Consider the following 27,402-nt stretch of genomic DNA (forward strand, 5'->3'; position numbering starts at 1 on the left):
ACCCTTCAGCTATTGAAACAGGTAAAAAGCATCACACTTGCCAGGAAATAAACCTCTTTAGTCTTAATTACAAGAGGAGTTGCACCAATTGAGAGCCACAGCCTGCTGGATTCACAAGACCTCCTAGACAATTTCTCATCAGTAACTTCGTTCAGAGAAAGACTGGAACATCAATAAATGCAGTTTCTCAGACAAAAAATAAACCATTTCTTAGGTGCGAATTATTTCTATGAAGAGTATTTAATAAGACAGTCTGTAAATTAGTATATACCCCACGGTGAACCTGCAGTTACTGTCGTTCAGGTTAGAGGTATGCAAGGAACCAGGAAGCAATCCACCATGCAGGAATCAGAGCTGTGTAAGGGACATAAGGAAACACTCTCTCCATTTAAAGGAACCTTCCCACTGGACAACCTGCTGCTGAAAGTACCTCTGGCCTCTTCTCCAGCATCCCTGCTCTCAGCTAGAGCAGGAATCAGAAATGACAGCCAGTTCTCTGATTCACACTACTGCTTGGTCATACTATAATGAAACCCGGTTTTGGAAGTGGAAAATAACTGCAAACAGGACATTACAGAATTTGGATTACTACTGCATACTCAAAGACAGTTCTTATGGAAGCACTGTGCATGTGTCCTAGCATCCCAAAAGAATTAATGTGCGACACCCAAGTGACGGCAGGGCTTGTTCTGCGGAGTGCCACCGCTCCGCACAGCTCAGCAATGGGGCGGGGGCTGCGGGGTCTGCGCTCCACAGCCGCCGCTCGGCCACACGGCAGGACCCGGAGGCGAACGCAGCCCGTTCACGTGTAACTTCACCACAGCCACCGAAACGCGGCAGCCGGAGCCCATCTCTGCTCCAAAGGCTGCAGCACCCCGAGGAAGGCAGGAGTGGCAGCAACCCGCAGGGCCTGGCTCGGAGGGACGCGAGGCAGCGCGAACCCCGCGGAGCGGACCCGCAGAGCCCGGCGGTGCCCCCGGGGGTGCTGCGGCTGCTCCCGGGAGCCCCGCGGACACAGAGGGGGACGGAGCCGAGCCAGCAGCGCAGCCCGCGCCCCGCCGCGGGGTCCGGGCGCCGCGAGGTCGCGGCCCCGCTGCCTCCCGCACCGCTGCCCCTCGCCCCCAGCCCGCCCCGCTGCGCCCCCCGCCGCCCGCACCCCCGGCCCCGCTGCCGCGGGCTCGGCTCCGGGCCCGCCCGGCCCCGCTCCCGCCGTGCCGACCCCGAGCACCCCCCGGTACCGGCTCCCTCCATTCCCTCCCCCGCCCCGGCCGCTCCCGCCTGCCCCCGCGGCCCGGCCTGCCCCGCTCACCGTGTGCGAGTGCAGGCTCTGGCTCGCCTCGATCTGCGCTGTCAGCGGCACCGTATCGTCCAGCAGCACCTTGCCGGCCGGCGGCTTCTCCATGAAGGCCATAGCTGAGGAGGGAGCGGAGAACCGGCGCCGCCAACCCGCTTCCCGGGGCAGCTCCCGGCGCGGCCGCCGCTGTCAACACGGCAGCGCCGCCGCCGCCGCGGGGCCTCAGCGCCGCCGCCCGCCGCTGCCACCGCCCGCCGCCAGGCGGCGCCGCGGCCGCCGCTCCGGGCGGGTCCCGCCCCGGGAGCGCGGGACGGGGAGGGATGGGGACACGGCGGGATGGGGACACGGCGGGATATAGAACCCTGCCGGGATGGGGGACACGGCCGGGATGGGGACACGGCGGGATGGGGACACGGCCGGGATGGGGACACGGCGGGATATGGAACCCTGCCGGGATGGGGGACACGGCCGGGATGGGGACACGGCGGGATGGGGACACGGCCGGGATGGGGACACGGCGGGATGGGGACACGGCGGGATATGGAACCCTGCCGGGATGGGGACACGACCGGGATGGGGACACGGCGGGATGGGGACACGGCGGGATGGGGACACGGCCGGAATGGGGGACACGGCGGGATGGGGACACGGCCGGGATGGGGGACACGGCGGGATATGGAACCCTGCCGGGATGGGGGACACGGCGGGATGGGGGACACGGCGGGATATGGAACCCTGCCGGGATGGGGGACACGGCCGGGATGGGGACACGGCGGGATGGGGGACACGGCGGGATATGGAACCCTGCCGGGATTGGGGACACGGCGGGATGGGGGACACGGCCGGGAGAGGGGACACGAGGAGGTTCGTCTCGGCGGGCAATCACGGGGAAAGGGGCTGGAGGGAGGCCATGAGTGCAGGCGCCTTTCTGCTCAAGCTTTCCTCGCCTGGTGCCCCCGGGTGACACTGACAGCGGCAATAGCAGCTGCAGCCCCGGGGAATCAGCCCCGAGACACTGCTGGTCCTCCCACAGAGACCAGGAAAATTGTAAGGGTTGACGCATTTCCTGCTCTTTACCTTTCAGGGTGTTTTGTGTTAATAAAATGATCAGAATATCCTGTATATTTTACTAAATGTCTAGAATTTAGGGTTTGGAGTCAGTATTTTGTGGGGTTTTGGTTTTTGGTTTGGTTGTTTTTCAAAACACAGATTTAAAGTTGTTAACAATTGAATTCCTCAGCATGACTTTGCAGCAGTGTAAGAAACTTTCTATTTGAATACTACTTAATGCTTGAGAACCTACAAGTTGGACACCTGTCTGTATTTCCTCTTTTTACACCATACACAGGATTACTCTCACTTAAGATGTCAGACTGCAGAGCTGGAGTTTGTCATACACCTGGAGCAGATGTCATAAACAGCCTCATCTCTCTGTCTTGCAGCTCCACGATGAGAGGAAAATGAGCTGTGCTGCTGTGGTTCAGCAGCCAGGCTGAAACAGCAACCCCAACTCCCCAAACTACTCCTGCAGTGACCCTGGAGGTCAGGCACAGATCTGATTCATTTTGTTCATAGACAATTCCCACCTGGAGAGGGAGGTGAACAAGGAGCAGGGTAAGGACGGGGCCTGCTTCGATGAAGTGCTTTGTCCAGCAAAAGCCAGTGACAGGCAGTGACCTGAGGCAGAAGGGAAGGAAACGGAAAGTGAAACAGCTCCCACAGACAAGAGATAAAGGAAACCTCTTCCTAATTACTGCTTCCAGGTTGCAACCAGGCCAAACTCCAGGCTTTAGAAAGAGAAGGCATGGAGTCAAACACCTGAAACATTACACCTCCCTCTGCTCCAGTGTGACTAATACCTGGCTAAGAGTGCAGCACTCTGGCTGTGCAGCTGTTTTACCAGTAGCTTTCATCACAGGTTGAGGAGAAACTCTCTTTTCTTAGCAGAAAACTTCTGAGGTTATTTGCAGTCAAGGAAATTTCAAATGCATTTCTGCTGCAGAGAAGACGGGGGTAACAGACGCTTTGCCAGAAAGTTATATGAGCCACCAACTGAACACCTTACCCCTGATGGCCTCAATCTTTCCTAAAACAAGTTTTTTCGTGTATAACAACCTTATGCCAGTACTAAAATAATTTAACCCGGATGATTTACTAATGAATTTGCCAGAAGTCTACTCTACCAAGTGTAGACTTTCAGTTGACAAAGGGAAATCTATGTTCACACACTCAAAGACAGGGAAGCCATACAGTCAGTACTCAAATCATCTGCCATTGCTTGTCTTGCCCTCAGAAGAACAAATACAGTAAGTACATGTTGTGGCAATACATTTTTTGTGATAATTTTTTTTTCCTTCACTCTCTTTCTGGGAGGCAAGTTTCAGAAGAAACACCAGCTGGAGTTGCCATGCAGATTACAACACATCTACATGTGTGTCAGCACCTCCACTTCTGTTCTGCTTTTGAACACAGGACAGTCCCCTCCCCTGGTGCTTGTTGGCAGTACAGCTGCTTTGCACAGAAGGAACAAGTTTTAACTGAACTTTGCTGGTGTGGACTGCAACTTTACCAGGAAGAACAACCACAGTGTGAGTCCCACCAGTCCAAACTTCCCACTGTGGCAGCACAAAGGCTTGTCTGAATGTGCCACTTTGTCCCAGCAAGTGCCTAGTTCACCTTGGCGGAGAAACCCATCACAGTGAAAAAAGGAAAAGCTCTGACTTTAATGCGGCTCTAGTAAGGTCAAGTTTGTGAACTTTCAGACATTGTGAAAGGCTTTTGTTAGGAATTTACTGGTTTAAGTGATGTCACATAAAAAGAGACTCAAAATCAAGTGTACATTGGTTCTGGCCTTTATGCTGAAGTTGCACATGATGAACAGTTCTAACTCTCTGGCACCATGACTTTCACCATCCCTTCCATAACAGTTTTCCCACTTTCTCTGACCTGACACGATACAGAAATGTGTGCAACAGAACCCTTCAGTCGTTTCACTTCTGCTGCAGCTGTGACTTCTTCACCAACATACAAAGGAGCTGGAAAACGAATCTCCTGGGAAAGAAATATACATCCTTGACCAGGCATTTTGGTACCCAGAACTGCAGAAATAAGTCCATTGATGAGAACTCCATGTACAACAGTTCTCCCAAACCTAGACTTCTGTGCAAACTCTTCATTTAAATGCAAAGGATTTGTGTCACCTGTTAAATAAGAAAAGGTAACTACATCATTCTGTGTAAAAGCCTTACTAAGTTCAGCTTTGTCTCCAACTTTTACATGTAAGTTCTGAAATACGGCATGTCCAAGCAGTGAGTTGATAAATGTTGGTTTTGTCAGGGCTCTTTGTTGGAAAATCCCACCAGAAATTCCACGCCTGAAGGGCCACAACATTTCCAGGAACTTCTCCTGCATGCAGCTGAACCAACAACTGCATTCAGTCCAAGGATAATTCTCTACTGTTGCCAGATAACGCAAGTAGAAACGGAGATGTCTAGTTTGGGGAAAGAAAAAACAAACAAGAACTGAACAACTAAAGCCTTAAAAATACCCACCATCAAATACTTTCCAAGTTGAAAATATTTCAATTTTCCTTTCACAGGATAGATTAAAAACTAAGAACTATGCCTGAGCACATTTTTGTCTAGCCATGGCTTCAGAAACAGAATTCTAAGAACTCATTTTATTAAGCAGCATCCTCTGGAAAAAAATAAGCTCTGGAAGTGCATGTTCATACATGCATTGTTAAACAAGGTCAATTAACAGTAACCATTAGAAAGGCAGAAAGTAGAGTAGGGAAAATAAAACCTGGACCAAGATGTGGGTCATGAACACTTGCCAGAAATTATTTTCTTGCAAATGTATAAATGACACCAGGACTTGTCACAGGAGTGAAACCTGTAAGATATGAGACAACCACTACTGTCACATTGTACAAGACTCATTTTAGGATGAGAACTGCTCAAACATGGGCCCACACAACTGCACTGAAGGGCACTTCTTTCCCAAACCAAGGCATTTTTGCATCTAGGCCATCCTTCTATGAAAAGGCAGTAGGCCTAGGCAGCCTGCCAAGCTTAGAGCCAGAGCTGACATTTGGGGGAAGGCAGCCAGCCCTGCAGGGCTTTACCTGCAGCACCCGGAAGGCACACCTCCTGTTCTGGTAGAAGCCCAGCAAGGTTAGAGCACTCCACAGCTTGACAAGGCCACTAAATAAAAAGAAAACAAAATATATTAATAAAATCTGGGGGCTTTCTGTTTTCTTGCAGCACAGACATCTCAAACAGAAAGTATGTTATGCAAAGAGTAACAAGCACTGTACAGTTTAACAGCAGGTAATTTCACTGAAGAGTTCTAGTAGCAAAACTACATCTTGAAGGATTATTGCAATCTCTTGTCTTTGACACAGAGATATGTACTGCAACCTCAAGTTCACTTTACCAGAACCATTCTTGTTCTCAGTGTGCATTTAAGCTCATTCTTCACCTAAATCACCTGCAGTTGTCATCACCATTTAGAGTAACTGTTCTCATCTTTACTATAGAAAGAGGTTTAAAATCACTACCTCAGTAATGCTTACTTCCTGACTTAAAACCATTAAAATCATTCTGGTTTAAAGCAGGAATAATGCGCTGATGCATGAAGTCACCAAGATTCAGTAATTATTTTCTGCATGCAGAATGCAAATATCTGCAAGTTAGGTTTAATTCTTCACAAACCATTCTTAGTTTAAGAGTTCTATTTTCTTACAAAAAATATTTTCGTGGCATGGAAGCACATACTGACTGCATGTTACCTGCTAATTACTCTTAATATGGCAGACAGAGTTTTTTCCTCATATGTTAGGACATCAACAGGCAAAGCTGCTCCAACCTATGAAAAAAAAATATTTAATAAGTATCATCCTATGTTCTTATTGTTGTCTATATGCAATTGATTTTACCGCCAGCATGTTACATCATTAAAGGTACTATAGTTATGCTCAAATCTCACACAAGTGTTTCAGTTACAACACCACTGCATTTTAAACAGCGTCCTTCCTCTCAGAGTTCTTTAGAAACCACTTTTATTTCCACCTTACAACCAGAGAAACACAGACCAAGAGGTGATGTGACCTGCTTAAAATGAACCAGCAATAAAGTAAGCTGAGCAAAAACAGTGCTGTGGACTCTCCCATCCAAAAAGCTGCTCCCTTCCCACAGTTCTCTTTTTAAAGCCTCTCTACAGCAAAAGCATCAACACCACAAATCCTAAAAACAAGTATCAAAGAACGGTTTGAGCTGGAAAGCAGCTCAGTGGTGCTTTCACTCAGCAGAGCGGAACTCGGCACAGAGCTCACCCAGCCCCAGCTCCCTGCCATGGCCGGAGGCACCTCCCACCGGGCCGGGCTGCTCCGAGCCCGGTCCAACCCGACCCTGAGCACGGCCAGGGACCGCGGGCACCGCACCGAGCCGAGCCGAGCCGAGCCGAGCCGAGCCGAGCCGAACCGAACCGAGCCGCACGGCCGCAGCAGGAGCGAGTCGGAGCCCAGCCCATCACCCCGACACCGCTCCGCAGCCAAGCGTCCTTCCAGGGGACAGCGGAGGCCAGACCCAGCCCCGGCCCAGCCCGGAGCCGCCCGCCGAGCACAGACCCGGTCCCGGTCCCACCTCCCCGTGCAGCTCCCTCAGCGCCGTCACCACGAGCTGCTTGAACTGCGCGGCGTTCGGCCGGGCCCCGCCGTCGGGCAGCTCCCTGCGGGACGGAGAGCAGAGGGTGAGGAGGGGTCTGAGGGGGCTCGGGGGTCGCGCTTCGGGGGTCCCGGCTCGGGGGTGCCGCTCACAGGCGCACGCGCAGATAGTGGTGCTCGGCCGCGCGCCGCAGCACGCGCCGCTCGAACGCGGCCGCCGCCATTGCCCGCCCCGTCTACGGCGGCCGCGCGGGGTCACCGTCAGTCACCATGGCAACCGCGCGGGGTCACCGTCAGTCACCATGGCGGCCGCGCGGGGTCACCGTCAGTCACCATGGCAACCGCGCGGGGTCACTGTCGCCATGGCAACCCCGCGGCCGGGCCCGCTGCACCGAGCCCCGGGCGCACCGAGCCCCGCGCACAGAGGAGAGCGAGAGCGGTGTCCGAGCGTGAGAGGAATCGCCGGGAACAGCCAGCGCTGCCCTGAGGCACACGCGGAGCGCCGCAGCCCGAACGCGCGGCCGCGGGCCGGCACACGGGAACGCTCGTCCTCCAAGCACGGGTGTCGGTCCCCAGGCAGCTCCCGGTAAAGGTGGCGCCTGGCACCAGGCACAAACACCGGCTCTGCTGCCCAGCCTCCGTTCTGCAGGGACACACAGCTGAACCGAGCTGGAGGCGTGCACAGAACGAGCCTGGCAGCCTGTGCTTGCACTAATTGGGATGATAAAATAACACCATTTTAGTATCTTGTACCTGCTCTAAAGACTGGCATTAAATGTATCCTTACCACAGAAAGGATGGGAATACGTTTGCTCTGCTGAGGTAATTACACATCGTCAAAAGAACTTCACAGAATCTTATTTCTTTTACCAGAAGGCTCATCCAGGAATTCGCATCGAGTCCATTGGCATTAAATGTATCCTTACCACAGAAAAGCAGAAAGGATGGAAATACGTTTGCTCTGCTGAAGTAATTACACATTCTCCTCAAAAGAACTTCACAGAATCTTACTTCTTTTACCAGAAGGCTCATCCAGGAATTAGCATCGAGCCCAGCAGGGAAACACTGCAGTAGCCCAATGCACATCTGACCCACAAGACACCTTTGCCTGCACCTTCACAGAGCTCAGTTTGTGCAAAGGCCCTGCATTATTCCAGCAGAGCTTTCTCAGCACCACAATCCACCTGAGCTCCACTCCTGGGCTGACTTAAAAATGGTACATAAACTGCTGAGCGTTCAGAAATAGAACTTCAGCCAAAGCAAATATAATTTCACATGTACCAAAGTAATTTTCAGATTGTTAGTTAAGTTAAAGAAAAGGCAGTTTGCCACATAAAATTCAATAGCTGTAAGTGCAGGCTAACAAGATACCTTCAGAAATACTGTGTTTCTCTGGGAACTGAGAACCAGTTAGTGTAGTGCTCAATAAATCAGTTCCACAATAATTTGGCAGACTTATCAGAACAGCCAGTTTTACTGGGACCAACACTACCTACAGAAGCTGGTATTACCTTTAAGATATTAGTAAAATTTCATCACCAAGCAGCAAAAGTTGGGAGGTCAGGTGCTGTATAAATGTTTTTTGTTGTTGTTATTGCAGTAGGGCAGGTGCTGCTCTCCACGAGGTTCTGGCAAGAGGAACTCACTCAGGCATTCCAAGTGTATCCAGGGAGCTGCTGTAAGGCTGGAGGCTGTGTCAGCTGCAGTGAGTCAATAACGAGCACACACAGGACTGTACAGGAAGGCTGGACACAACAGGTCAGTTTTTTATTAACCAAAAGTGAAGCTGAACCCCAGAGTGGTTTAACTTGTTAAAACCATATGCTTATATGGCAGATATTTTCCTTTCATGTTCAACACTACAGTGCAAGAACCAAACTTCTCAGCTGTTCATCCTTTTGAGAATCAAGCAGTAAAATGAATTAAAATAAGGGTCCCTCAATGAATCAGTTAAAAAAAAGCCATTTAACTCAAAAGAACAGACCAATTTTAAGAACTATCTTATTAAATTCTCCCAAGTGAAAGACCTTTAAAAGCACTTGGAGCCTTGAGGTAGCAACTTTATGCAGAATTTAATTCCCCTCCTGCCCCACAGAGGAAAATTAGTAGCGCATTATTAGCTCCAGCCAGCTAAGCTGTGTTGAGTGGCTCCTGTGAGGTGACTTTCTCTTGCCTCTTGAAATAGCAGTGTAGTGCTGCAGAGCACCAGGAGGAAATCCACAGGGAAGGCCTCTTGAAATAAAATTTATGGTTTGAAAAAAGTTAAAATGATCAGCAACGACTGTAACACAAAAATTATCTGAAATGAAAAAAACCCAACGCATATTTTGGCAAGACTAGTTTACAAATACAAGTCAAGAACAAGAGTCTGCTTTCAGCAAAAGAAATAAAGAATGGAAGTGACATTCAAAGGGGTTTCAGGGCTTTTTTCCCTCTGTGCAAAATTGCACTTTGTTTTCAAAGTTTTTATTTTAAGTTTTGCACTTTTGTTTCTAAGAAAGGAGCACTTCCACACTTTTTTGTTCTTTTACATTGTCAAAACTGTGCTGTGACATTAGACAGAAATACTAAGTGCCAGGATATTTAACCACTGAAAGCTCCTCTCACTGACTTCACAACAATCACAAGCAAGGAATCACAAACAGGAGATGTCTTCCTCTAAGCCTCGAAAACATGATCCTCTGTGCCCATTTTGCTGCTGAGTTGTTTTATTAAAAACTAAATCTCTCTTCAGTGCCAATTTCAGAGACTCAGTGACAGATTTACTGAACACTGAGCGTTAACAAAACACCTGGGCTTACTCTCATTGCAAGAACTGCAATGAACAGAGTGCAAAGGAACAAGCTGAGATACAGGGATGGGGCAGATGGTCACAAACGGGTGCTGTACTTGCTCCCTGGACTCAGTATCAGCACTTGCACATCACCCACTTTTGCTCACTGCTGGTGTTCTAACCAGATTCCTGGCAATACCGAGTATCTTACTAAAGAAGCTTTCTTTCCACTACCTTCATGCTCCAAAACTGTACAAGCAGGTTGCTTAAACTAGACCAAACGAATCAGGCACATTGCACATTTTAGTTCTTAAATGGATGAGCCTTCTTAGCAGCTCATTCTCTTTCAGCTCAAAGCCAACTGCCTCTCTACACCAAAGTGATGCTGCACAGACCCTGGATGCAGGATGGCACTGCCCAGTATGCCATTGCTCCAGGGAGGCCAGAGAAAGATAAAACTTCAAAAGCTTGTTCTTGTTCACATGGGATCACAATATTTTGTATATTCTCGTCTTTTCCTTTGACTTTTAAAAGCCATCAAATTCTGCCTCTGAGGCAGAAATATCTAATGAATCTGACATCAGCCTTGCCTGGGTTTCAGTTAAGATTTGGACAACTGCCTGTGTTTGCCTGTGCTGAGGTCACAGTCCTGTCCTGCACAGAACAAGAATCCATCTGTAAGGCAGCCCAACCTGCCCGGCTCTCCTGGATAAAGGAGAGGATATTCTGCCTGGGAGCAGCAAAGGCCAGCTGGTGATTATTCACAGCAAATTTCAGCTCACATGACAGTTTAGACAGCACAGAAATTCAGGCTGGTTCAGAGACCAATTCCTGTTTGGTTCACAGGACAGTCATGAGCTGGTTTCAGAAACTCTCTTTTCATGGAGCCCCAAGTATCTTAAAGTTATATCTGCTATCACTGCAAGGAGCTGATGAGTGGAGATTTTTCAGGTTTTTTTTCTTCTTTTTTTTTGTTGGCTTGGTTTGGGTTTTGTTTGTTTTTTTAAATTCTGTGATGAAAACAATTATTTTTGTCTTTGGTGTTAAACCTTGGAAGCATGAGTGAAAAGTACCTGCTGCTTCTTTGGCTGTAATTTATGACAAAGAAACAGCCCAGGAAAGCAAGTGAAATTCCCTGTTCTAAAATACATGCAGTTAGAACAGCCACTAGACATCACGACCAGAACTTTAATAATATGGAAACACCAAATTCAGTGGTGTCCATTACAAATCATTTGCATTATATAAAAATATGACTGCAATTACAGTAACTGGACAACAGTCATTCAAATTCATCAACTTTCCATCTTACTCATATTGCAGGAAATGGGAGGAGCTCATCCACTATGGGGGAGAAACTGTCCAGAAATCAATTTAAGAGTTGCTGCTAAGTATCTCATGCCTTAGAGAAATGTCCACTGTGATAACTAAAAGCAGGAATTCAAGATTAGCATCCTTCCATTCTTGCTTACATGGCCATGAATAAAAAGAGCAAGTTCTGTTACACTAGTATTCACTATTAAAATTTTATAACCCCATAAAACACCAATATGTTTTGCATGAGCTGTGGAAGAATGCAAACTCAAAGGGTCATTAGATTTATTACCTCCAAATTCAATGTCTTAGTATATATAGTCTGTTTGAACACCATAAAAATGTCCTCTTCGTGGTCTGATTCTTATTTAGATAATACCCTGATAAAATCTCAGCCATATGCCAATTAAGGTCCTTAAAGCTATAGAAACAGAATCTACCTAATAAATGCTGCAAATTTAACAGGTATTTTAGATAAACATCATTAGCTTAGTTATCACCTAAACCAAAAAGACTCCTCAAACACACCAACTGCGTAGTTAGCAAAAGACATTTGCTTTACAAAGTCAAATGTTGCCAACTTTTGAAAACTTTAGCAAATCAACGTGGTATTTGGAAGCATTCAAGTGTCTAATGAAGTTAAAATACTGTGAAATGTTAGGACTAGGGGAAGCTCCTGTAAACAAGTACAGAAGTAGTCTTCATTTAAATCAGAAAACATTCACCTCCTTAAAAAGCTTTAAAACTGACCCAGTCAACAACTCCACCCTGGGAAATGTAGCAGTACAAAGGATCTCCGTAAGCAAGAGAAGGTCATATATTGTTATCTCACCACAACAAAATGTACTGAGTGTCAGGAACAAGGAGCAAATTTGGGGAGATAACAATTATGACACTTTCAGGCCATTTGATCTGAACCACTGCACTTTGTTGGACAGCATAGAGTAAACCAATTTTCTTTGCTGCTCAGAAAACACTTAAAATACGTTTTCTGCATCTGGTTTCTAAGCAGACTCTCCCATGTCCCCAGCTCAGTTTACTTGGTTTAAAGAGTTCTCTATATTTATTACATGCTGCTTTCAGCAGGTGGACCAAAACTTCAGTGCCATCTTATTCATTGGTTCCATTGATACTTTAACTTCAAACCCAGATGCTACAATTAAAAGCAAATTTGACATTGTGTAAGGAAAGCATCAGATGAAGGTAATCAGCCCATAAAAGGCTTGTATTCCACAGGCTGCCTCTGCAGAACAGGCAGCCTCCCACTACAGAATCTGAAGGGACAATTTACCCCGACAGTAACACCAGGAAGGAAGGAGGCTTCTATGTCTTGCACACTTTGGGTTTCGTATCAGGCACTTGAACTGTTGGACAGACGCCATTCTGAACCAAGTAAGTGAACATAGGGTTAGAATCATCTTTAATCTAGGTCTAATAATGAAGTATCAGCAGCAAAGTGGAGGCAGGGAGGAGTGAGCAATCCATCTGTGCTGAGACTTGTTTATGGTTTCTAAAATGCCCAAGAAAACAGCAGCAGTAACTGTTCCGTAGTGTCCGTTGTCCTTGTGAGTTGTGTTGCTGATAGGAGGCTTTTCTGTGTCTTGAACTAAGAAGGCATTGAGGTACCCTGTGCCTAATTCCCTGGATCCATCAGGTCCATGCTAGAGCCAAACATTGCCACCAGTTGCTCCTCGTAATGTGTTATATTCCTCTTCATAATGTCCATGCAGGGTCCAAGCAACCTCTCAAATGCTTGCACATCCATGACTGTAATGGAACAGAGGTGAAAACAAGACTGTTTGTCAAAAAGGACACCAAATACCAATCTAGCTTTTCAACTCAAAACACAGACCTTCAGTTCAACCCACTTAGGGCTGAGGCTTCAAAAGAAACCACAGAAACAGAAATCATGTTTCCGATTTCTCTACTCTTATTTGAGAAACAAGATTAATGAAATACAAAGCTGATCTCAAAGATAAACACAGAAGCCAAATACACACCACAGTGGTATTAAAAGATGACCTGAAGGCTATGTGTGCCAAACAAGTACAGGCCACACACATAGAAAACAGAAAATCAGCCATGAGGAAGCAGCAGTGCTTCTCCAGCTTCCACTTGGAGCTCCACTCCAACCCATGCCGCCAGCTTCAGGAATCTGACTGCCAGTTACCAAAATGTTGCTGGGTTTTGAATGGCTGCTCGCTCAAGTATGGTCCATGAGACAAGCAAAGAACAGAAAAGGATGACCAGAAACACCGACCATCTGCTTACCTAAACATTTGACCTCCCCAACAGCATAGGCAGAGGCTGCTCTGGGTTTGTTGGTAACAAGTGCAAGCTCTCCAAAATACTGCCCTCTGTGACACCGGGCAATCTCCACTTCTTGATTAGCCTCTTTACTCGTCATAGTCTGTCAAACAGTGCAGTTTCATTATTTGCACACAGCTTTGTCCTTTCCAAGCCTACAGTTAATAATCCCAGATACTTTACAAATGTGCAACAGCTCCATGGTTTCAGGCCTTCAAACTAGTGACTCCCAAGTCATGGCAGAATGCCTCAACACCATGTTCAACTGGAAGTTTGGTAAGAAAAATGTGTGCCAGCCCACAAGTCTTGAGACAAACAGGTATCTACTGCTACAGCTTTGGGAACTGTTGTTACGTAGCCTAAGGCAGGCTTTATCACGCACCAGAAGCTGTTCCCCTGGCTGCTTCAGAATGTACAGAGACCCATGCAAATGCCAACATCAAATATGTCACTAAAGATAACAGACCCCGCACTTTGTAATGTGCAGTCTCTACAATCATGGAAGGAAAGTTTTATCTCCACCCTTAAGGCCAGGGAAAGTGTATCAGTGTGGGAAGGGATGGGATGGGTTGAGCTGCAGGCTCTCTCAGTCTCTCATATAACAGGTTACTTTGCAGAGTAGCAGACAGAAGCAAAAGACCTTGCCACTTTAGTAAAATGACTTCTGGCTGCTGCAGAACAGATATGGGAGTCTACAACCTACATCACACGAATAACGATGATCAAGATCATAAAACAATATGTTACAATAACTCAGGGTGGGCTTTTTCACATCTCCTGTATAATCAGTCAAATCAAGGATTGATTAATACAAAGCCTAATTGCTCAATTTGAACTCACCTTGCTTTTAATCAAGATTTTTACTTCTCCAGATTCTACAATGTAAAAACAGTCTGCTTTGTCGCCCTGTGAAGAATAAAAGCTAAAATAAATTATTTTTTACTTGACTGTGAAAGTGTGTATAAATAGTATTAAAGCACTCACTTTAAACTAGGCCTTCTGCAGAAATCTGTTAGAATTGACAAATACTCAGATTCTTAACATTAAAAGGTGGCTGGTTGAGTAATAACACCAGAGGAGCCCAGAGGGAAGGAAATATTAGTACACATCATTCAGTAAGGGGGCAGGAGGAAAGGAAAACACAAAGGAGATTGATGATATTTAGCAAAATCACTTAAATGAAAATCTTCTGATCCCGATCAAAGTAGGCAATAGTTAGTGAAACTAAGCAGAACCTAGAATTTTCAGAAGCAAATTTTAATAAATCAGGGATTGAGTGACTGTTTCTTTCAGCAGGAATAAGGTGCCATTAAACTCTCCCTGGGCCTGCTTGAGCAGAGGGGCTGGACACGGTGACTTCCAGGGGTCCCTTCCAACCTCAACTATTCTGTCATTCTGTGAGAGGTTCTAGAACATTTTTCACATGTCCCTCAACCACATAATATTTAAAATTTTCAAGTTATCCCAGTTAACATCTGCTCTGTAGAGCTTCACCAGCACTTTATAATTTTAAAAGTTTTATCTGTGACAGAAAGGACCTCTCTTCTCTATATTTGCCCCTGTAGGCCTGGTATAGGACTGGAAATCAGAGTGGAGGCCTCCTGCTACAAACCAAAAGCAAAGGACTAAAGGCTTCAGGGAGACAAAGGCTGAAAAAGGAACTGATAAGGGAATGGGAGCAGCTCACCAGAAAAACCTGAAACTAAGCGAGGAGAGAGAAATCTGACATTAAATCAAGTGGTCAAGGAGATAAATGTGGTGAGAAGGATGGAGAGAAATGGTTGTAACTTGAATATGAAACATGGGCTGGGAGAAGATGATGCCAGATTGAAACATGGAGTTATAGAAGAAATTAGGTCTTTAACTAAGCTGCCTGGGGATGGTTGTAAGCCACGCAGTAAAAACTTTTCATTTACCATTGCCAACTGTCACAGCATGAAATAACGCTCAAAGCTAACTTCTGAAAGAGTAACGGCTGAAAGAGCACTTTATTTTTAAAAAGAATGGAAACAAACTGATTGGGAGACACCCTCATAGCACTACTAACAATTTTCAAGTGCTTTAAAGCTTACTGCCCTTAATGAAGGGTCAAATTACGGGAAAGTAATTAAAATTTTAAATTACTCACAAAGGAAAAGAGGTTCCTGGTATTGATGCAACTGCTTTAATATAAAAGTTATCATATCTTTTCCAAGCACAGAATTTCATTGTCTCTAGCACTGTACTACCATCACCCAGACCTATCCAAACTATTAATCCTCCTTTTAAGGATAATTACATCCTTGCCCTTAATTCAGTTATTAAAAAATAATAAAACCAGCTGTGTAATTGGATCACTGACAGTATGAATTCCCGGTTTTGATACTGATTTATAAGCTCTGATTTTACTGAGAGTTCAATTTTCTCAGGGTCTTAAGCAAAAAGAGTTTCAACTTTAAAAACTGAATGAAGTAATTTGACAGTTATCAGCAAATTTGTTTCCTATATTCAGTTATCTGACATTCAAAATGATCAATTATTCAAGACACTATCAAGGAGTCATATTCTGTCTATACAACACTATCAAGGAGTCATATTCTGTCTATATTCTGTCTGTACAACACGAACAACATTGTAACCAAAAACCTGCAGTTTCAGGTAAGCCTTTCTTGCATTAACTTTTATTTGAACTAGAGCACCTTTACAACACAGTAACCCACAGCCAAATTTGATGCAAAATTCCAGTGTCTGTAACAGTGTTCCAAAAAGCTATTTCTGTCACAGCCCAAAAAAAAAAAAAAAAAAAAATCAAACAGCTATAGCTTGAGTTTATCCAGCTTCATGTTCTACCACCCCAGCCTTGATCTACTGCAGCAGACAAAACATTCCCCACTAAAGGACTCAGCTGAAACCAAACCACTAAAATACCTCAGGAAAGCACAAGAAAAAAACAATGGTTTCAATTAACCCTGATGGATTCTTAGATATAGTGGCTCCCTGTTTAATCTGGTCATAGGGGCCTAGGAAAGCTCTGCATGGAGGATTTAATAGAAAACTGCATAGACATTTAATTTCATCTTCTGAAGGCACACTCATCTTGAATCCTTGCAAAGAGTACTTATAAAACATAGATGAGAGAAGAAATACCATGAGGCTAAAGTAATAGAATAAATTTGCAGCAAAATAAATACTGTCTATTCCCCAAACATTCAAGAAGTGGTTAAATAAATCAGAAATATTAAAAGAATAAATGCCAAGTTGGTCCAAGTAATAGAACTCTGCAAGTCAATTCCAAACAGAAAAAACAGAAGCACAGAAAGGCAAATGATAAAGAGAAGTTTAGATTACAATTACCTGAGAAATTATACGTTCCCCATCTTGATACACTTTCTCTCCTATAACATCCACTATCTTCATTCTCTCTGATGGCTGGAACAAAGAAAATTAAAAATAATAATCAATTATACTTTATCTCTATGAACTCTTCTGAATTTCTGTAACCTCTCCTGAAATGAACAGACATTCACTAGACACACAAACACACAATTTATAAATTGTGTAAATTTATAAAGCCACAAAATGACACTGTCATAGCACTGCAACACAGAGGTCTTAAGACTACCACAATCAACAAAGAAATAAAATCGTCTAGTGTCTCACCCCTGTTCTTGTCTGATCACTCAAAATATATCTGATTTGGCTGGTTTAGAGTAAAGGGGAGGGGAAAAAAAAATCACTTTCTTTAAGATCCATTTGAAATTTGAAGGAAACACTCCAAAAAATTTTATAAACTTCCTAAGAACAAACTCTAATGAGAAATACCAAAAAATCATTTAAAAAATATTTTAACCACTATACACTTAAACAAGGACTCATTCCTCGAATGAAGAGGAAGGTGACATGACAAGGACAAGGGCTGTGAACTGTGAGCAGGCCCTGCAGGATGCCCAGCAGCAAGGGCAGGAGGCAGCCCCTGGCATGCCAGGAAACATGCCTGAGTCTTCACAAACAGGAAGGGAGAAATGAGCTCTCTCCAGTGTTTCCCACCACCCATTTAGAACCCCACAAAACAACTTCTTTGCTTCAGGGCAGCACAAAAAATCATACCAAGAAAGGAAGAAAATCCTAACAGTTAAAATTCAGCAGATGATTCAGTTGCAATCAATCCATTCATTTCCCAAGTGCACCTTCATCTTGCCTATCTTTGAGAAATCAAATTCTGGTCCATGCATGATTCAACTGCAATGTGTCATGCAAAAAGCCATCCAGTGCTAATGAGTTATTTTTCTGTATCTTTAAATATTTGAGTCATTTCTGCACTCAAAAAAAGTCACATTGATGGAACTAGTTTAAGCCAGGCACTGAGAGAGAAGGTGTTGTAAATTATCCCTTCCACAGCTACAACATATGTCCAAAACAATACATAGTAGAGGCTGTTGTTCACACCTAATGATATTTGCAATTTTGTAATCTTCTCCCAAAGGGATTAAGAGCTCAAATACTAAAGATTAATGCTGGAAAGTGTTTTTTTTTTTTTTATGATAAGGAAAGTTAAATTATGGTTTAAGGCAAAAACAGATTATTGCAAAAGCAGGTTGGTCAGTTCCAAAAGCCCTTTGACAATACAGGGTGCACCAATGGAAGGGACAGTTTCCACACTGTTCCTAAATTCAGGCACCACACACCCCAACAGGACAGTGTGACTGCATTCCCAAGTCACAGTGCTTCCCTTTAGCAGTTTAACTCCTGAATAAAAGTTAAGCTTAAAGCAAGACTACAACAGCCCACACCTTTCTATCAAATTTAAAACCACTCCTGGCTGATAAAGGCCAAATATCTGAGTGACTGTATCCTTACTTCAATATCACACCCTCACAAGCAACCACAAGCCCTGACCACCAAACTGCATTTTGATACCTGTTTCCTGAAATACATATAGGTAGCTTTTTGTTTTGTGGGTTTTTATTCCTGTAAAGAACTTTTTAAAAAATCAGACTGAGATAAAAATCAGCAAATCACTATTGTGAATAAAGGATCTGGGAAAAAAAAAAAAAAAACTGAAGCTATTTCAGCAATGCAAATTTGTGTAGCATATGGGATACCAAAGCAGCACTTAGTATTTTGTTCTAAGCAAAATGACAGATTTCTGATACAGCAGGAACACTGACTGGAGCTGCTGCTAATGCAAGAATTTGATGTAGATGTCTCTGAGAGGTTTTACCTCCAAGGATTTAAGAAGGGGCACAGACTCAATAAATAATTCATATGTCTTCCTCTTCTTTGCGTTGTTTTTCAGTATAATTCTTCTGAATGTCACTCGATCCTGCAAGACACAGCACATAGAAATACATTACTCCTCTTCACTGAAATGCTCCCTGTTTAAAGAACTGACAAACATGGACAAGTATTTACAGCAAACGCCAGGGCTGAGAAAAGCTGCTAAAGTGATACCACATCCATCACAATGCTGACTGCAACAGCTCCTGTTAAGAGTACTTCTGGCAATAACAAATTAAAAAATAGGGAGCAGTAAGACCTGATCCTTCTCACATAACCACTTAGGGATTCAATTTTTATTCTATCTTATACAGTTTTTCTGTGTTGAGTTTTGGGGTTTTGTTTGCCAATATATCTTTTATGCTTCTGCATCAAATGAAGGAGTTTCGCTCTTTCTACTGAAGCCAGTGAAAATTGGCATTTCCAGCACTTCTTAGGGCAACTGCAGAATTAAGTCTGAATTGGATTCTTCTCTACTTGAGTCACAGATTTCAAAAGTTGGATATTTATACTCTTCTCAGGTCAGGAACAGAGTATCAAACAGCAACAGGCTTGTTCACTGCACCTTCTCAGATCCAAGAGCCAGCTTCTAGAAAGACCAATTCCTAACTGCCAGCCATGTGTGTGTTCACGAGGAAAAAATGCTGGGGGGCGAGGAAAAACTGCTGGGGGGCAATGGAAAACTGCTGGGGGCAATGGAAAACTGCTGGGGGGCAATGGAAAACTGCTGGGCGCGCTGGGGAAGCCAAAGGCGCAGGGGGCGAAATCCCCTCCGGCCCCGCCGCGCTGCGCCCCGCGGCCACAGGGCGGCGCTGCGGGGCCAGCGGCTGCACGAACACCGGGACCGGCACCGGGACCGACACCGGGACCGGGACCGGGCACCGGCACCGGGACCGACACCGGGACCGGGCACCGGGACCGGCACCGGGACCGACACCGGGACCGGGACCGGGCACCGGCACCGGGACCGGCACCGGGACCGGCACCGGGACCGGCACCGGGACCGACACCGGGACTCCTCTCAGCGTCTGCCCCGTTGGGAGCCGCCAACACAGCCACAGCTGCACCTTGGGACCGTTAAATGTAAAAATCAATAAAGGACAGAGACAGGAGCAGAAATCTGGTCAGGAAAATGGTACAAAAACAACAACACACAAAAAACTCCCCAAAAACAACCAACCAAAAAAAAACCCAAAAAATCTAAAACAAAACAAAAAAAAACAAACAAACAAAAAAACCACACCAACCTAAAAATTCCCCCAGAAACATCCTAAGAGCCATTCCTCCGCTTCCCAAAACCATCACCTGGTACCTAAGCAGCAGCATTTTGAAATGTTGAAGAGGTATTTTTAAGTGGACATCTTTAAAGGATGCGGGCTGCAAATATTTGTAATAAGAACTTATAGAGATGATAGCAATGGAACATTAAAGTTCAAGGATGAGGAAGATGAAAGACAGGTATTTTTGTTATCCAAAGGAGAAAAAGAGATCATAAAGCATAAGGGATTTTTTCTGTTTTCAAAGGAATTCTTCAGTAGTAAAACTGTCTTCAAATATTTGTTTTTGGAGCAGCAAAAAGACACAGAAACTGTGGAGGGATTGTAAACGCATTAAAAAAATCAGAATTCACCTGCTTGAGAGTATCAGTGAGAGGAGAAGCAGCAGTATTTGAACAAAAAAAAGCCGAGCTGTGAAGGCAGCGTGTGTGACCGTGAGGTTTCCCCCAGACACATTCAGCAGCAAAGGCTGAGGACAATTCCCTCCTCCAGAAGGGACCCACTGTGATAACTGCTTTGTGCCTGAGCCTTCCAGGTTTCTGCTGGCCTAAGCCTGCAATGCAGCAGGAATAATCCACATTTCCCAAACGGCAGATAACCAAAGAGCTTAAGCAATGACTTCTGCATACTAATAAAATAATAAAAATATGTTTAAATTCCATCAGGGACAAAACAGTACATGAAAACATGGCAACAAACAGAGTAACTGGAAGAAATAACTGAAGTTTGAGAGGAAAATGCAGCCTTGGTTAATAAAACATTTACAGGATAGATGATTAGCAAAAAGTCCCTGTTTATCTACACCTTGCTAATTAATTGAATATAATCCCAGAAAAACTAAATCCAAAATTAACCCGATTTGTGCAGTTCTTTTCGAAGGCAAACCGGAACAAAGAATCATCTTCTCATTTTCCTCCTTTTATGAATGAGCTCAGTTTGTAGCTAGCTGCTTTGTTCTGCCTTCCTCCAGAAATGAGATTCTGACATTACTGCCTGGCTGATTTACCAAACTCTTTTCTTTCCCGTCACAAATAAAAGGGAAGCCAGATCTCCAGCAAGCACTGAGATTGCAGGAACAGCCGTGGGCAGCAGCTTATCAGGGCTACAATCAGGGCCACAGCACAAGGCAGCCCCCAGCCACAGCTGCCCAGGAGCCCGGGGCACAGCACACAGCACTTGTGGCTTCAAAGCCTCTGCTGATAACACAATCCTCTCATTATGCCAACCCTCACAGATGAGTAAGAGAGCACTGGGAAAATAACCCCATCCAAATAGTGCAGGGAAAAGAACTAAAAAAGGAAACTAATGGCTGCAGCTTCACATGCAGCACTGCTGGGCTAGAGACAAAGCAACACCATCATTTAGCTCGGCATCTCATAGGGCATGCTGACCCGAGAACCTCTTCCAAGGTAACAGAACGACAGTTTATTGTGAAGGAAAACAAAGCTTTGGGCAGTTTTCTGACCTCTTCAAATCACTAACGTCCTCAAGAAAGCATTTAACACATTCCTATTCCCTTAAGAGACAAAGTGGTAAGAAGGTGAGTTGAAAATGAAGAACATAATTTAGATATTATTTCCCCTCCCCACCCCCCTAAACAAAAGTGCTTTAATGCCTCCACTGTCCCCTGAAGGATGAAAACAAAACCAGGAGGTTTCTCTTCCCCACTAACAAAAGCCACAATTACAGTAAAAGCAAAACTAAAGGGACAGATAGAACCAGTGACAGAGTTTTTACAGACAAGTTGTTCCAGAAAGTCAGCCAGAAAGATCTGCACAATGGATCTGTCATGCCAGGAGATGAGATAGCAGATCCTGACAAAACACCTATGAGCAGAGGAGCTCTGTCAAGAGAAGCTCTGGACACGGTGAGGTAGTGCTTAAAATATTATGCATATGAGAGCAACTTCCTTTCCTTACCAGTCCCCAAAGGGCTCCTTCTGTTGTGGCAACAATGGTGGCAGCTCTAGGAGTGTTGTACATCAAGGCCAGCTCCCCAAAACTGCCGTGATTATCGTAGCGGCCCACACAGCGAGACTGGTTGTCTTTTGCTACAACAATATCATACACTCCTCTGGAAAACAACAGAATAAACACTTTTTATTAGACAACCTCCCGGTACAAATCTTGAGAACAAGTTTTTGCTGTTACACAAATAGTCCTTTTATTGCTGTGTGAGATGGAACTTTTTGAGCTTTCCAACTGCCTAATTCTTGACTGCTTCTATCTGTACTATTTAAGCAATAATTGTCTCTTACTAAAGCATTTCTATCTATACGATTTTCACAATAATTGTCTCTTACTAAAGCATTTCACTCCTGATAGATATGGGCAGGATCTACCTGGTTTCCTCTGCACAATATTTTGACATTGCTGTTCTGGCCAGGGTGAGAAGTAGTCTCATCATCTTTAATAGTGACATTTCAAAGCATGTGTGTTACCCAGTGAGGCCTCTAGAGTGACTCAGATCCATCTCTATCCATTTTCTCAGTGTCAGCACTGCTGCAGGACCTTTGGGACACACTCAAGCCAACTGCTCACCCACTACTATGGGTTTGTCTCAACTCCTGCTTCAGGGTATATGTATATCATAACCCCAAGATGCTCTAAGCATGCTGATATCTAGCCAAGATCTCTGAACAGAAAATGTTAAATGGTAAATGGTATTATAAAAATACCAAAAATGGTATTATATCCCACAACATCACTAGTTACCCAAGAAAATGAATTACCAGAAATGGTACTAGGTCAGAAAGGAAGGCACATGAGACTGCACAACAATCCTACCAGACATTTATACTCTACTGCTTACTCGCACCTAAGAGAGTAAGAAACCAACAGCATACTAAAAGTAAACCAGAAAAGGATTAGTGTTGATGGAAAGTGTCACTAATTCTTGTAATGTCTGATATCTATTTAATGATTCTCTGAGAGGCACCAGAGGCAACAATCTTCAGAGTTGCTCTTTTTGATCTGGAAGAGCCAGATGTGAACAGCTTAAGCAAAAGCAACAACTTCTTCCCATCCTTCAGCCTGAAAGTCCCTTACTAGTGCCATTTATTTCCAAATAACTATAGCCATGTAACAGCCTTCAGTCAAACATTCAGCTGTCTTTGGCCCAAGGACTAATCTGGTGATGCAACACTGCTTGACCTTGGCTCAGCTTTATTGAGAAAACGGTTGCTGAGCTGTGAGAGAGTCCATGAACTAAAGCCCTGCAAGATAAGAAGAATAAAAACAGACTGAAGTGTAATTGTTGAGATGGTAATCGTTATGAGCTCAAGGACTCAAGTGAAAAGTACTGACATGAAAAAATATAAAACCTTCAGGCAAAAAAAAGGCAAAAAAACCAGAGGAGGGCAGCTCAGCAAGACTGTGGATCAGTCTGTGCCAAGAGGCAGCAGAGGCCAATGCTGCCCCTCCTGAGTGATGACTGCTCAATCAGCACAGACCCTGCAGGTGCCTCCTCAGCAGCAATCAGTGTCCCACGTTCAGCCATGCAATGAACACACCCCCCTGAGCTCTCCCCTCCATGCACAGGGCACTGAGCACCTGCTGCATCCTCAGGCTGCACCTGCCCTGCCTGCTGCCCCTCTCGCATGGTGACGGACACTCGGACACGAGCCACCTGGTGAGGAAGTGTTGCAAGGCTTTAGGAAAAAAAGGCCAGAACACAAAGTCACTGTTCATTTAGACAGAAACAAACTAATCTTCAGGAATTTATTTTAGGCATTAATATTTAGGCATTAATTACTTGGGAGTAACAAGACATGCCTACTCATGGAACAGCTGGAGTCCTCAGAATTTACACTTGCACACAAGTGGAAACATTGGGGTTTTCCATAAGGCCCACTACTCTGCTATTCTTTTGCATGAAAAAATAAGTGTGTGGGAGGTGGAGGAAGACTGGAAAGAGAGAAAGGACTGAAAATTCCTAACTGCAGAAGTTTTCCTAATAACCAAATAACCAGCAAAAGAGCTGCAGCCGAGTTACTGTTCACAGCAAAGGCTGCTATGGTGTCACCACACAACACCAAGATTAATCTCCTTCACTGTACAACCTGTCACATACTTTTAACTTGAGAATAAAACAAAACAAAAACCTAAAAGCCTGAAAACTTCCAATACAATTATCTATTGACAGAAAAAACCTGTTGTGGATTAACATTGCATCAGTAGAACAGAGACCATAAAAGCATTTACCCAAGTATCTAAGTTAAGGTTCCATTTCACTTCTTCATTTTAGGTTAAAACTCACAGCAGAGAGTTTTTAATAACCAACAGGGTAAGAGCCTTGCACAGAAACAAATCAAGATAGGCTGATGGTATCTAACATTTTTGAGAGGCTTCCAAACCAAGTTTAAGTTTCCTCAAAATTAGGAACCACTGCTCTGATCTCATCTTCGAAGAGCTGGTGGCTCTGGCTCCCACAAGTTCTGATCTGCAGTACCTTACTCTTATCTTTAACAGCCTGATCTCTGGTGAATGTGGCAAGAGAAGGAACTTAGCCTGCCTAGCCAAAGACAGGGGATTGGATGGAGGGAGAGCAGCTGAGGAAGACAACAGAGTGCAGAAATGGGGCACTGGTTTAGGCTAAGGGGTTGGTATGGCAGAGGACAGGGGCACAGAAATATATGATCAGAATATATTTGATGCAGCCTTATGTTTTGTAATTTCACTAATCAGAAAGAGGAATGTCCTTAAAATGAACAAGAAGCATTTCAAACAAACAATTTCTAAGCTAGAAAGTCTTCTGCAATTCAAAAAGCAACAACCTGCCTTGAAGAACTGCTTTGAAAGCATTTCATACAATATGAATGGTGCCATTATTTCAGTGATAAACAAGATAACAGTGCACCAAAAAAAGCAGTTTAAGATCACATTTCACAAATCACTCAATAATATTCTGTTTAATATTACAGTTTTGCAAAAGGAAATAAATCCATGTTCTTAATTACTCTTTGGATATGGTTATTCAAAGTAACATTAGCCAGATTTTTTTCCAAAAGGGTAAAAGATACTTAAAATGTCCATGCACACATGTATGTATTATATGCCTGTTACAAATATATGTGATCCCCAAAATGATGATGTGACTTTGCTTAATGGAAGAAATTCCAAAATGGAACCTTACACTCTGCAAATACAAATCACAACCAACAGAGGCAGAGCAATCCCAACTCTCTCAGAAGTCAGTCATCAGAATTAACTGATGGAAGTCCAGGTTTTTCCACGGTAGCTACTACTATGGGTTTTATTTCCTATTTTCTCCTTCCTGAAAATAATGTCCTATCCCTTCCCCTTACCACAGACCTATTTTTGCTGCTTTTCCCCCTCCTTCAGAAAAAAAAAATATAACCTTGTCTAGAGACAACATGTTATATGGCTGGTTTTAAGCTGTGTTTATGCTGATAGGCACAAAAACTAAACTGAACAAATTCTTTTCCTTTAGAAACTGTCCTGTATTAAACATTCCCTGCCATTTCTAAGAAGCTGAAAAGAAACATCCTCTACACTTCACAGGCACAGCTGCTTACCGCTCAACGACATAGAAGTTATCTCCATCATCACCTTGGTCAATCACATGTTCCTGAGGCTTCACCTTCCTCTCAAACATGGCATCAAGGACCTGAGACAGCTGCTCCTAGAAAACAAGCAGGAGCAGGGAGGAAAACCAACTATCAGAAAACACACCTTAGTGTGGGAAATGGATTTATAGAAAATACTTAAAGTTTGACAGGAGGTCAACATAAAGTCCAACACTGCTGGACAAGGGTGAGCTCATTTCAATTGGTCTGGATAGTGAACTGGAACATGCACCACACTTTTGTACTTTACTGTACAAAAACAGAAGTAATACTGATATTAAATGTTGATTTCTACTAGCAGCTCACTCCTTTCTAGCTTATTAATATAAGTTCAATAATGCAGACAACCAGACTTCTAGCACAGAAGAGCCATTATTTCAAATTTATGTCCAAATGGCTGAATTTTCACATATCCTTTCAGTGCCAAAGCACACACACACCTTTGGTATAATCTAACATAGCTACACTGCAATGGACACACATCAATTCATATCAACAGTACATGCATTTCATTGTATGTATGTCTAGAAATGGCACCGTGATCTATTAATAAATTATCTGTATTAGTAAATTATCTGTCATCATCTAAGAGTCCCACTCATGATCAGGACTATATGGAACAAGACTCTGCATAGACTTATTTCCCTGGATAGTCTGTTGTCTTAGAGCAGCTGCAATTCTAGCCCAAATGAGACAGGACAGGTACAGATGTGAAGCCCACACAGAAAATGGGATAATGCTGGTTTGCACAGCAGGCTCCAGCTGGATTTCCCTGTTGAGCCATAACTAAACTTCCTTTTTTTTGCAAGCAGTACAGCCAGGGAAACTGTGAAAGCCAAGAAAGATGACACCATATAAATGCCTTGCCTTGATGCTGACCTGTTTTACCATCTTGGCTATTCCCAAGCCCATTAACAAAATACTTTCATTGCATTGTCAATGACCAGATGTTCAAAGTTGAAGATGTAGATCACAGCTGAGTTTCTAAAAATATACTGCATCAACACACAAGCCAGTCTTCATGCTGCTGATACACTTGAAATATTTACTGCACTCCTGAAGTTGGGAATTATCATTGCAGCATCTCTTGGCACTACTACACTGAAAATATTCCTTATCTTGTAAACAGAATCCTATTTTCTTGTCTTGAAAAGCTGTGTCTGGACTTCTCAATAATATTAACTGTACATAACAAAAATTAACTCTATTTAAGATTTTCTTAAAATGCTATTACCTGATCTAGGTTTTTGAAGAGCAGGATATCTTTACATGCTTCCTGCAGTCTGCATCGCTGTTCATCAGTTTTCGGATGAACTACCTTTAAAACAAAGTAGAACAGAACAGTCATGACAACAAAGAAATATGATTACAGACTAAACCTTCACTTCAGCATGAAAAAGCAGAGCACAATTTAAGTGTCAAAAGTATGCAGTCCTTTTTTTTTTGCATAAACAGTATTTATATAAACATATAATGGAAGACAAAATGAAAGACACACAAGAAAAATACTATGCTGACAATTAACATATGAAAAATAACAGTGAAAAAGACAAGAAAGAAGAGGAAGCCTTTTCCATTCCATTCCCTTCTAACACAGCCATAGCCACAGTCACAGCTTGAACATATCAAACAGGGGAAGAAGTGATCAGTTTTCTTCCTGAACTCTTACATGGCTCTATTAGTCCCAGTATAACTACTGTTGGCACACAGGCAGTCTGTATTTTATATGATACATGAATCTCAGCCCATCCAGTAAGAAGTTATTGAATAAGAGTCGTTTTTTCTAACAAAATTACTTAAATAAAAGCTTTGTTGTTTGAGATATTTTGTTACTTCCTTCCACTTATAAACATCAGGTTAAAGGAACCAATTCTCACCATATCATGAAAATGTTTATATATGTGCTTGTTAGGGGCTATGAAAATATAT

At 43.9% G+C, this 27,402-nt stretch overlaps 4 protein-coding genes across 19 annotated transcripts in view; all 4 read right to left on the reverse strand.

The window, feature by feature from the left end:
* PXK (PX domain containing serine/threonine kinase like) overlaps positions 1-1,553 on the reverse strand; it is a 33,034-nt gene extending 31,481 nt beyond the window's left edge. For 15 of the 16 annotated variants that reach the window (XR_014958116.1, XR_014958117.1, XM_085590361.1 and 12 more), the window contains exon 1: positions 1,310-1,538. Coding sequence is in view for 14 of the 16 variants with exons in the window: in XM_085590361.1 (XP_085446487.1) it covers positions 1,310-1,411 (102 nt within the window). In the remaining 2 variants the exon portion in view is untranslated. Of the gene's footprint in view, positions 1-1,309 lie in introns of all 16 variants that reach the window. The other variant, XM_021530956.4, reaches the window with a different exon arrangement.
* Positions 1,554-3,993: 2,440 nt separating this feature from the next.
* RPP14 (ribonuclease P/MRP subunit p14) lies at positions 3,994-7,202 on the reverse strand. Its single transcript, XM_021534094.3, has 5 exons — positions 7,113-7,202; positions 6,940-7,024; positions 6,087-6,163; positions 5,421-5,499; positions 3,994-4,784 (listed from the first exon to the last, which is right to left on the reverse strand). The coding sequence occupies exons 1-5, from the start codon at positions 7,181-7,183 to the stop codon at positions 4,728-4,730; spliced, it is 369 nt and encodes a 122-aa protein (XP_021389769.1). The 5' UTR covers positions 7,184-7,202; the 3' UTR covers positions 3,994-4,727.
* HTD2 (hydroxyacyl-thioester dehydratase type 2) lies at positions 4,131-4,705 on the reverse strand. Its single transcript, XM_021534082.4, has one exon. It carries the CDS (start codon positions 4,703-4,705, stop codon positions 4,178-4,180), a length of 528 nt encoding a protein of 175 aa, XP_021389757.3. The 3' UTR covers positions 4,131-4,177.
* Positions 7,203-10,900: 3,698 nt separating the features above from the next.
* Positions 10,901-27,402, reverse strand: part of PRKAR2A (protein kinase cAMP-dependent type II regulatory subunit alpha) — a 57,484-nt gene continuing 40,982 nt past the window's right edge. Inside the window, exons 4-11 of the mRNA XM_021531009.4 lie at positions 26,708-26,791; positions 25,423-25,529; positions 21,806-21,959; positions 18,554-18,655; positions 16,687-16,761; positions 14,194-14,259; positions 13,318-13,456; positions 10,901-12,813 (exon numbers count right to left, since the gene is read on the reverse strand). Coding sequence (XP_021386684.1) covers positions 12,680-12,813; positions 13,318-13,456; positions 14,194-14,259; positions 16,687-16,761; positions 18,554-18,655; positions 21,806-21,959; positions 25,423-25,529; positions 26,708-26,791 — 861 coding nt within the window. The 3' untranslated portion in view covers positions 10,901-12,679. The remainder of the gene's footprint in view (positions 12,814-13,317; positions 13,457-14,193; positions 14,260-16,686; positions 16,762-18,553; positions 18,656-21,805; positions 21,960-25,422; positions 25,530-26,707; positions 26,792-27,402) is intronic.

This window comes from Lonchura striata, chromosome 12, assembly GCF_050655825.1.
Source record: "Lonchura striata isolate lonStrDom1 chromosome 12, ASM5065582v1, whole genome shotgun sequence".
NCBI classification, from domain to species: domain Eukaryota; kingdom Metazoa; phylum Chordata; class Aves; order Passeriformes; family Estrildidae; genus Lonchura; species Lonchura striata.

What these genes read in the sequence shown, in the direction of transcription:
- HTD2 (XM_021534082.4), bottom strand. Translation starts at nt 4,705, where the DNA reads ATGCAGGAGAAGTTCCTGGAAATGTTGTGGCCCTTCAGGCGTGGAATT.
- RPP14 (XM_021534094.3), bottom strand. Translation starts at nt 7,183, where the DNA reads ATGGCGGCGGCCGCGTTCGAGCGGCGCGTGCTGCGGCGCGCGGCCGAG. An exon ending in CACTATCTGCGCGTGCGCCT is followed by an intron (nt 7,025 to 7,112) that starts GTGAGCGGCACC and finishes TCCGTCCCGCAG; the next exon opens with GGAGCTGCCCGACGGCGGGG. An exon ending in TGAGGGAGCTGCACGGGGAG is followed by an intron (nt 6,164 to 6,939) that starts GTGGGACCGGGA and finishes TTTTTTTCATAG; the next exon opens with GTTGGAGCAGCTTTGCCTGT.